This window comes from Dendrobium catenatum, unplaced genomic scaffold (assembly GCF_001605985.2).
Source record: "Dendrobium catenatum unplaced genomic scaffold, ASM160598v2 fragScaff_scaffold_434, whole genome shotgun sequence".
In the NCBI taxonomy this organism is placed as follows: Eukaryota; Viridiplantae; Streptophyta; class Magnoliopsida; order Asparagales; family Orchidaceae; genus Dendrobium; species Dendrobium catenatum.
In genome coordinates, this window is record NW_021318896.1 from 57,188 (window position 1) to 67,221 (window position 10,034).

General features: G+C 38.8%; 1 protein-coding gene across 1 annotated transcript in view; it reads right to left on the reverse strand.

The window, feature by feature from the left end:
• The window catches only part of LOC110104520 (pre-mRNA-splicing factor SPF27 homolog), a 24,257-nt gene extending 14,557 nt beyond the window's left edge, over positions 1 to 9,700 (reverse strand). Inside the window, exon 1 of the mRNA XM_028694271.1 lies at positions 9,632 to 9,700. Coding sequence (XP_028550104.1) covers positions 9,632 to 9,638 — 7 coding nt within the window. The 5' untranslated portion in view covers positions 9,639 to 9,700. The remainder of the gene's footprint in view (positions 1 to 9,631) is intronic.
• Positions 9,701 to 10,034: the final 334 nt, after the last annotated feature.

Below are 10,034 nucleotides of genomic sequence, written 5' to 3' on the forward strand. Positions count from 1 at the left end.
CTCACCACAATCAGGTTAACTTAAAGCATGTAATTTGAAGGTTGCATCCTAGGAAAGCCTTCCTTCTCACCATAATAGAATAAATTGTGGTGATTAGCTTGTAGAACACGCCCTCATACTAGCAAACATCAAATTTGGAGTAATTTCAAAAATCTAAGCATAAATTCTTCAATCAATTATTAACCAAACATCAAGCCTCAACCTTTCTCATCCTAATTTTAGTTTGACAATGAGAACCTTTTCATTATCCTTCAATCTGCAATTGTAATTTGATAAACAATAGTATAATAAGTAATTTAAAAGTGTAAATCAATATATAAATGAAAAGAAATTAACAAGTTTTTGGTAGTTTTGACACATACAACAAAGCGTAAAGAATGCACTAATTAGTTAAATAGATAAAATTACTACTAGAGAATTAGAAAGGTGAAGGGATATGCCTATGATTAGATGGATACAAGTTGTTCGAAAATAATTTGTTAATAATAGATTTAACTCCTTCGGCATCACTAAGCAAGAACAAATAGAAAATGGGGATTCATGAAAGCGGCTCAAATAATTGGAAACTCGGAATAAGGCTAGCAATGATGATGAATTATCTAATGACTAAAGACCCATTAGTTGATTAAATCATTAAAAAAAAAATTGTTTACTTATTTCTTTAAGGGTCTTTTGTCAAATTTCAAAAGATAATTAAAAACCTCAACAGCAAAAACTACCTTAACGCTCAAAGTAAATATGTTCATTCTTTTTTTTCTTTTTGGAAATATAAAAAATAAAAGCCATTTGTTATAGACAGGTTTTGCTATTTTCCTTTAAAATTTCAGTTAAAATAAGAACAGAATATCTCCGTATAACATGAAATTTCGAGGCAATTAGAACATAACATGCTATCATCAAGTAACAAATAACACGAGAATCCGAGCAACAACTAACAGGAAAAACCAACATAAAACATCTACCACAAGTGCAGTAAATGATGCATCATTTTTGGTTAATCTCAATCTAACATGTACAACAATACACGGGATATGCTGATCAGTCTACGTAAAACTACAATCCAAAAGACTGATGTCGATGCCCCAAGATCATCATAAGGAGGTTTTATGATATACTCATTCATAAGTCTACATGCCTCCACCTATTTTACACCAACCATAACGAGGCACAATTGAATACACAAACTGTCATTGCAACTTCTGATTTCCATTTTCCATCTTAACAAAATACTAGTTAAGAAATAAGAAAACAAGTTTCTACAAATTAACACATTAAAAATGGACATTTAAGGCATTTGGTAGTTCACTGAACATATTGATGTAAAATTAAATGCGATAAACAAGAATTGTAATTAAAATATTAATAAAAGTGATGAACTTTACTTTGCTACCAATAAACTCTTTGCTTGCTCAAGTGAAGGTTTAAGAATATGGCATTGAAAGATTAAGTAATAGCAATTGGTTACAATTTGAGATTAGTAGGACTTGCAAATTTTAACAAAATTTCCAAATGGACTAGTCAGGTAATGCATTTTACAATAGCCAAATGTAACAAATAAGCCTCAGTTTTAAAGGTGGTAGTATCATTCACCCTAGAGATCCTTCACTCAATCTTTTGGACAAGTGAGGCTAGTGGAAGGAGAATGCCAAGCACACTTTAGGATTCCACCTATCAAACAAATAGACGCCGGGGGATAGTCGCCGGGGGAGAAACTTTACCAAGTTTGGAGAAATGAGCAGTCGTGCCGATAAGAGGTTCCACGAGATTCTTGGTCTTTGAACGCTTAGATAGTCTCGGCTAGACAATAAACGTGCGATTAGATGTACACCTCCACAATGGTGCTTTCGTACTCCCAATCCGGCTCGATAGAAGGGAGAGTATGAAGATGTTGATCTCTCCATTGGCGTTCTAAGCCAAAGCCGTGTCAACTTCCGCGATCGGCCATGCATGAACCCATGGAGATTCCTTGATCGTGTGTAAAATGTATGAGTGAGGGGGAAAAGCCGCCACCTTGAGATAGAAGATGCAAGGAGAAGAGGCAGAGAGGTGGGGGCTCGGGTGGGGAAAAGCTAGGTAAGGGGGCGGCTTGAGCTCCGGGGAGGATTTGGTGGAAAGATTTAGAAAAATCTTGAAATTTAATTTCAGATTAAGTGGATTTGGGCGGATAAAATTTCAAAATTTGAATGGAGAGAGCTAACTGAATGAGAGGGAATTGTGGGAGGTAAATTAGGGAGGTTAATGAGGAGATATTGATGAAATTGGAGAGAGAATTTATGAGCGAGAGGGGCCGGCTATGTAGCGAGGAGGAGAGAAGGGATTTTGTGATTAATATGTGGGGCCCCAGGAAGTTAATAGTAAACTTTAATCAAATCTGAGATCAAAATAAATTGATTGCCAACAAGGATTCTCTCCTAAATCACATTATAGATAATTTGGGAAAGTCATTTATGACAGAATTTGACTCTTCAATATCGAACTCTGTGGAGATTATGGTGGGTGGGCTAGCGGGGGTGTGGAACAAGTAGAGGAGGGAAGGGGAGGATTGGACCGGCGGCTGGATTTTGTGGCCGGCTGGTTGGCCGGCTAAGAACATGGCGGCGAGCCAGTGAAGGTTGGGCCTCGGGTTTTGTTGAGGAAGGGGAAGGGACGGGTGTAGAGCGCGGCGATGGGTGGGTGATGGTCGGCTAGGTTAGGCGGCCCGAGGAAGCCGCGGCAAGGGAGGGACTCGAGTTAGGGAATAATTACCAAGAAAGACTTTGTGGGGAATGAGGCCGGCGGGTGGGAAATTTGGGGAGGGAATTCGATGCAAAGAAAAATAAAATAAAAGAAAGATAAGAGAACTGCAAACCTTGGAATCCAACAAGATTGATGGGTATTGCAAATCACCCTCTTCGGGCTTCTCCTCTCATGAACTCACTAAGAGATCAAATAAGAACAATTTTTTTCATTTAATAATTCATCATCTCTTACAATGCATGAGGCCTCCTTTAAATAGGTCAAGATAAGACAAAGCTAAAAAGACACAAATGCCCTCAGGGCTACACAAGCGACTAAATACACACTGGGGCAAACTAGGAAAATAAAATGCGAGAATAAAATACAAAATAAATCAGAAATAAAGGCTCTGGATCGTAGCCGTCGATCTGCGCCTCCGACGATGGTACACATGGCGAACTCTGATGTCCTCATCATTCTCCCCAGGTGGGAAAAAACTCGACCCCGTCTAGTAAGCATCTCTAGAATTCTCGTACCACTCCTGTAGGTCAGGGTCCAATCTCTGCAGCTCATCCCGGTTGATCCACACGTTCTCCTTCTCCGGCTTTCCTGCCCATTGAATTAGATACCTTTGGCGACCAACGTTTTTAGTGGAAATGATTTCATCGCTAAGTATTGTCTCAATCCTCTCCACAATAGGTAAAGTGGGAATGTTTGGAAGTGGAGGTAGGCTGTGGATCTCACCAGGTAGGGTCACACAAGGCTTATTATGTAATGGATTGGTGGGGTTAAACTATGGACCCTCATAGGTTACAAGATCTTCAATGTTAAACGTGGGGCTAAAGTGGAAGGTCTAGCACATAAGCATTGCTGTTTATCTTGGAAATTATTCTAAAAGGTCCCGCTCTTCTCGCATGTAACTTTTTAACAGTCCCTTGTGGGAACCGCTCCGGATGAATCCGAACCATCACAAAGTCTCCCACTTCACATTCTTTAAATCGTCTCTTGAGGTCTGCATTGTGTTTATAGTTAGCATTACTTTGTTCAATCATTTTATTAATTTCTTTGTACAATTCTTGAATATGAGATACAAATGTGGATGCAAGAGACCTGGTGTGATTGATGAATGACAAGAATCGTAAGCTCACACAAAAGTTTTAAACAGAGACAATTTTGAAAGACAACAGATTACAAAAACACACACAAAACATACTAACTCACAAGAACACATGGCTAGAATAAAGGTAGAAGAGTCACAAAATGAGGGGATATAAAGTGTTTAGGTACAATGGAACTAGTATAGGGGGAGCAATGAAGGCATCCTTAGCTACTAGGGCATACTAGTAATTTTACCAAGCAATCATCCAATCTACTTGAAAGCACAGTATAACATATCACATCATAGCACCAGACGCATTTATGTACCTTTTTTCTTTCTACTCGCCTCTCACCATCACCCTACAAGCCAATCATCTCTTTGCTACTGTCTCCATTTTTTATTTAGTGTAAAACCTTCACAAAATAAGCCTACAAATATCGTAGAAGCTCTCTAGGCTGGAATTTTGCTGGAGAAAAGAATAAAGTGTAAAAGCAATTCAGGCTCAATTTCTAAGCATGGTCCATCCAAGAATATTAGAAAAGGTGGTAGTAGACCAATTTGATCATGGCTATCATCATACTCGTAAGTAAAACAGATGTGAAACATACAAGCGACAAGAGTTGTTTTTTTTTTTTGGAAATTAACAATATATTGAACATTGACTTTGCTAGTTAAAAACTTATGTTTCACCGAGTCAAATTCTTAGAATTTTCCGTTAGCAGATTAAGTAATAGCAAGCGATTACAAAGAGATTAGCAATATAATTGCAAATAACAAATGAAAACAATATAATAAGACTAATAGCAACGAAATAAAAATCCAAGGCGTAACATCAAGAAGTGTTCAACAAGAGTTCTTTCTCACTTGCTCTTGAAGTTGGGTTTAGCGAAGGAATAGTAAAAGCAACCCTAATGATGCCACTACAAGACAAGTGGCACGTAAGGTCTTGTTCGTCGGAGAAGTAGCCGAAGGAGGAGTGGTTGTTGATCGGTCGACGAGTTGCCAAAGTTCCTTAGGTCGTTGATCTTCAGTCGTCTCGGCGAGGCAATAAAGAATGTGGTTGACGTAGCTTTCCACAGAGTCTTCGTAATCCCAATCCGAATCGTAGAAAGGAGAGAGCAAGATATCGATTGCTCCTTGAGCGTTGTGAGCAAAACCGTGGTCGACCTCAGGGTCAGCCATACACCAATAGTATAAGGGAGGAAGGAGCTTATCTTTTTCTCTTGACTTCAAAAGACATGAGAGGTTTAGGGTTTCCAAGGGAGAAAAGGTAAGTGGAAGGGGCGGCCAAGGAGAGAAAGGGGGACGACTTGGTTAAGTGGGATCTAAGTTAGGTTAGGGTTGGGAGAGAGGGTTTTATTAAATCTGAAATTAGTTTCAGATTTAAATAAATTTGGAGGGAATTGAATTTGAAAATTGAATTCAAATTCAATTAAGGTTTAGGGCCTCAATAGGAAAACAATGGGGAAGCCCATTAATAGGGGGCCGACGGCATTACGAGAGGAGGGAGAGGATTGGGAAGGTTTTATAAACTTCAAAACAAGCCTTTGCAAACTAGGAAGGAGAATAATAAATCCTCTCTAAATTAAATTTAGATTGGATTTAAATTTGAAAAGTTTCCTTATTTAGAATTTGTAAATATGGAAAGTTTTTTAAAATTCAAATTTGAATTTCAAATAATTTTAACACCTTCCTTTCTTTCTTAAGCCAATTTAAGGAGTCATTAAGATGATTGGAATCACCATAATGACGTGGAGTAAGGGTGTGGCCGGCGGCAAGGGAAAAAGGGAAGGGTTGGCGTCGGGTTGGGGGTGGGTAAAGGGGTTGAGCCGACGGGTGGGGTTTTGGGAGTTGGAATTAAATTGGGTCTAGGGGAGGGAGTTTGAAGGTAGGCCGGCGGTGGAAGGGAAAGGAAAAACCGGCAGATGATGACGAAGAAAAGAGAAAGGAAGATAAACCACGAGCCACAGACTCTTTCAATAATTGGTGGGTATCACGCTTGCCCGCACGTCGGGCTCTCTCTTCTCTCTAGTGCACACACAAGAAGAAGAAGAAAAAATCAAATTTTCATTTAATCATTCATTCCCTTTATACAAAACATAAAACCACTATATATAGGTCTCAAACATAAAGAAAAAAAAAAGTGCTCAAATGCCTTCTGGGCTACAATAAGAAAACACTCCCCATATGGATAAACTAGGAAAACTGAAATGCAAACTAAATAAAACATAAAATGCATCAAAAGTAAAGACTCTGAATTGTAGCCATTGATCTACGATTCTATCGCCGGTGCACATGTCTGAATCTCTAAACGATGTCCTCATAAAAAATAACAAAGACTTAAGCAGACAAAATCTAACCAAACCATGGTCATCCAAGAAACAAAGCTACGTTCAAAAGAGTGTGCAATCCTTTCAACAAGTACACAACTAACTTGCGTCAGAAAATTCACAGAAATGACAACCATGAGGACAGCATTATAAGAATCAATAATCATTTAAAAGCTCTATAGAAAAAGCTCAGTAGCTCACCGTAGGATTTGATGTTGCACTAGACTTTCACCATTTCGTACAACTTGCCTCCAAGCAGTCACATCATTACGTTTATTCAATGGAGGTGGCTCTAAACCATAACGTGACATCTCCAAAGTTGCAGGAGGCTTGCCAGCTCTTACACGGTCATACTCTCTAGCAAGCATGGGGTGATTCTGGAAAGCCATTAATAATATTATAATGTTTGAACTGAAATATATTAGTGCAAAGCTCAATCTAAACTTATATTTACAAGTATTAAAACAAGCAAGGTTGTAATAATTTAAATGAAACGCCTAATAATTTTAATTAAGACAATGCATCAATCTAGAAAGAATGGAGAATTCTAGAAGTAATGTGTCCAGGTCGTACGCTAATATGCCTCATATACACTCATCAAATGACGAGCATAATAAAAAAGGTGTCTGGCATTTACCTTTGAAAGAAATAATTAAAGCACAAGTAAGAAATGTGGTGACTCAACCCACCCCCTCTACTTTATCTTCGGTTTTACCACAGGAAAAAAATCTCCTTTTAAGAATATTCACTCTATTAAATTTTTATAGAGTAACAATATTTCATGTAACTTGAATGTTACTTTCTGCACAGTTTAATCATATAATGCCGTAGGATTGTAAAGTTTTGCATATACGAATGATATTAAAGAATATGTTCATGATTTTTTTAAAGAAAACACATCTATTACTTGCTTATAATGTTACAGTGTTTTCTCTAACTCTCTTATGGTCTTTGTCGCTCAATCAAATCCTATAAGGTACTTGATACATCCTTAAAAAATTATCTTGATCGGGCACGAATCTCGAGGCAAAATCAAGTTGGAAACTTCCTAAATAAAATTGGGACCATCCGAACTCAGATTTCAGCAAACTTATAGTCGAACTGAATGTCTCGGAAATACAAACCCAACGACACCAAATTCGACTCAATCTGAGCCCAAATGGGTCCAAGTCAAAGGTCTGAAGCACTGTTAGAGGGTTTGAACCACAATTTGGATTACCAAACATGATGTGCATATAGTCGAATCGAGCGGCTTGACGAGACGAATCCAACGAGCCCAAGATCACTGAATTCTGACATCACTAAGACGTTCAAATGTCCATCAAATGGTCAACAATCAAGGGATTCAACATCGGCCGTCCATCCAAGCCACTCCCCATATGCCCTTTATATCTCACTTATTTATGAGACATGCCACTCTAGGAAATCTATAAATAGACCCCCTCCTCCTTCTTGAAAGGGGGGTTCCAAGCAAGAGAGCAAGAGAGAGATCGGAGATCGCTCTTACCTCATCGCTCCTACTCGACCACAGCCTAGAGTTCCGCCGGACCACCACCTGAGGCCCGGACTTTTGCCAGACAACCACCTGAGGCCCGAGCTTCTGCTGGACCACCACCTGAGGCCCGGACTTCTACCGAACCACCACCTGAGGCCCAGACTTCTGCATGACCATCACCTGACGCCCGGACTTCTATCAGACCATCACCTGAGGCCCAGACTTCTGTCGGACCACCACTTGAGGCCCGGACTTTGTCGAGCCACCACCTGATGCCCAGAGTTCTATCGGAGTACCGCCCTACTACAACGGTCTTTCTGACCCCGATCTCCGGCCAACTACGGTCTTTTGGACCCCTGTCTCTTGCCGACTATGATCCTTCCGACCTCCATCACCTACTATTGTCCTTTCGACCTACATCATCAGACAACGCTACGATTATTCTGACCTCGGTCTCCTGCATATTACAGTCCTTCCGACTTACATTGCCAGACAATGGTCTTTCTAACCCTAGTCCCTGCCTACTATGGTCTTTTGGACCTCTATCCTATCAACTATGGTCCTGCCGACCAAATAAGCATATCTATGTTGATTATTATAACTCCCACCATGTAATGCACTCTATATGATGTACATTTGTGACATCAAGCCAATGCCTTCTCCCTAAGAAGGGCCTCATTTGTAATCGACTGCAAATACTAGAGGATTCATTCAAACTGGGCCAGGCCCCATGATTTCTTCCCCTTTTCAGGGGTTTCAGCGTAAAAACTCTAGTGTCTCTTATGAACGCTACACCCTCACTCTTATATACTTGTGTGCTAGATCTTCGTACGCTAAGACGCTAGCTTTATATTTCTCTACTGCCGCGAATACTCCAGGACGCAACAGTACTTAAATACAAATGTGTAATATAAGATATGAACCAAATGCATGATATGCATATGATGCTAAAAAGATGTATGTGCTATTTCTTTTTACAAGAGAAGCAGCATGCGAAGAATGTCATTATAAGACAACACAACGTAGGGATAACCTTCACATATAATTGTAATACACTAACATCATGAGGATAGACATTCCGACATATAGGCACAAAAAAAATTTGTTGTTGTATCCTATGTTCATTTACTGGACTTGTTTCATCTAATAATATAATTTTTTTTTTCCTTTAGCTTCTTGTGCAAGAACAGAATTCAGCTATCACAAATTCCTGACTGAGTTAATTTTTCACGCAGCAGAAGCAATTATGCCCTGAAATCTCCAATGCAATAAAGAAGACCTGGAATCCAAAGCCTTGATTCTCTTTTCTTCAAACTTATAGCTGGAAGTCTAAGGCTCAGTTTGCTTTAAGGAATTGAAAGAGAGGAAATGAAAAGGAATTTGATTGAAACTAGCTTTAATCCACTTGTTCGATTTAGAGATAAATTGAGCGGAAAAGAAATTTCTCTTTTTGCTTTGGTTTTAAGAACAATACATTTAAAAATGAACACAATCAAATGTTGATCACACTTTCAATTTTACTTGAGCCTTTCACTGGGATAAGCTAAATATCAAGAAAAATAAATAAACATATGATCTAATTTCCCTGGTATAATCAATTTCATGTGAATTGCAACAAAACCAAACAGTCAAAATGTAATTGCGTGAAACATAATATTTCCTTTCCACTTCAAATCAAGCATAGCTAAAGTTTGTTAAGCTTTCCGCAACCTATTTGACACCAGAGCTAGACTAACGAAAGACAAATAGGCAATTGTCCTACCTCGAAGTCGAAGTTGAGAAGAGGAGGGAGATCCTTGAGGAAATCGGCGGGCTTCTTGAAACTCTTGCGCATTTCGGCCTCGACGAGCTTGTCGACTTCCGCCTTCACACTGGGATCTCCATAGTCGTCGTCTATGTAGGGCAATGCATCGATAAACTCCTTCTGGTTGATAACGGACCAACCCTCGCGCGATGGGTCCAGCGGCGCCTCAAGCATCAGGACCTCTCGACCCGCCATGGCTTGTGGAGGCCGAGGTTGAGCCGGAGAAACAGAAGAACTCCCCGTCGGCCTAAGCAACCGTAATCATCCGACTGAGCACCGTTCTTATTTCTATTCTTTTCTCCCAAAAAAAAATTTATAAGACAAATAATTTTTTATAATCAATTTTATTAAAATACAATAAAAGTTATATATATATGATTAGTTTAATTTTTTAATAAACTTTATTAATGTAAATTGGTTATGTGCATTTGATTGAAATAATAAAGCATTTTGAATAATATGATGGCCATCAAACATTTTCATTACTTCAAAATTTGAATAATCTTAATTAATGCAAATTTATAATGTCATTATATTTTTTTTATTAAGATATATTGTATAATACTACATAAATCTAAAGTACAACATTAT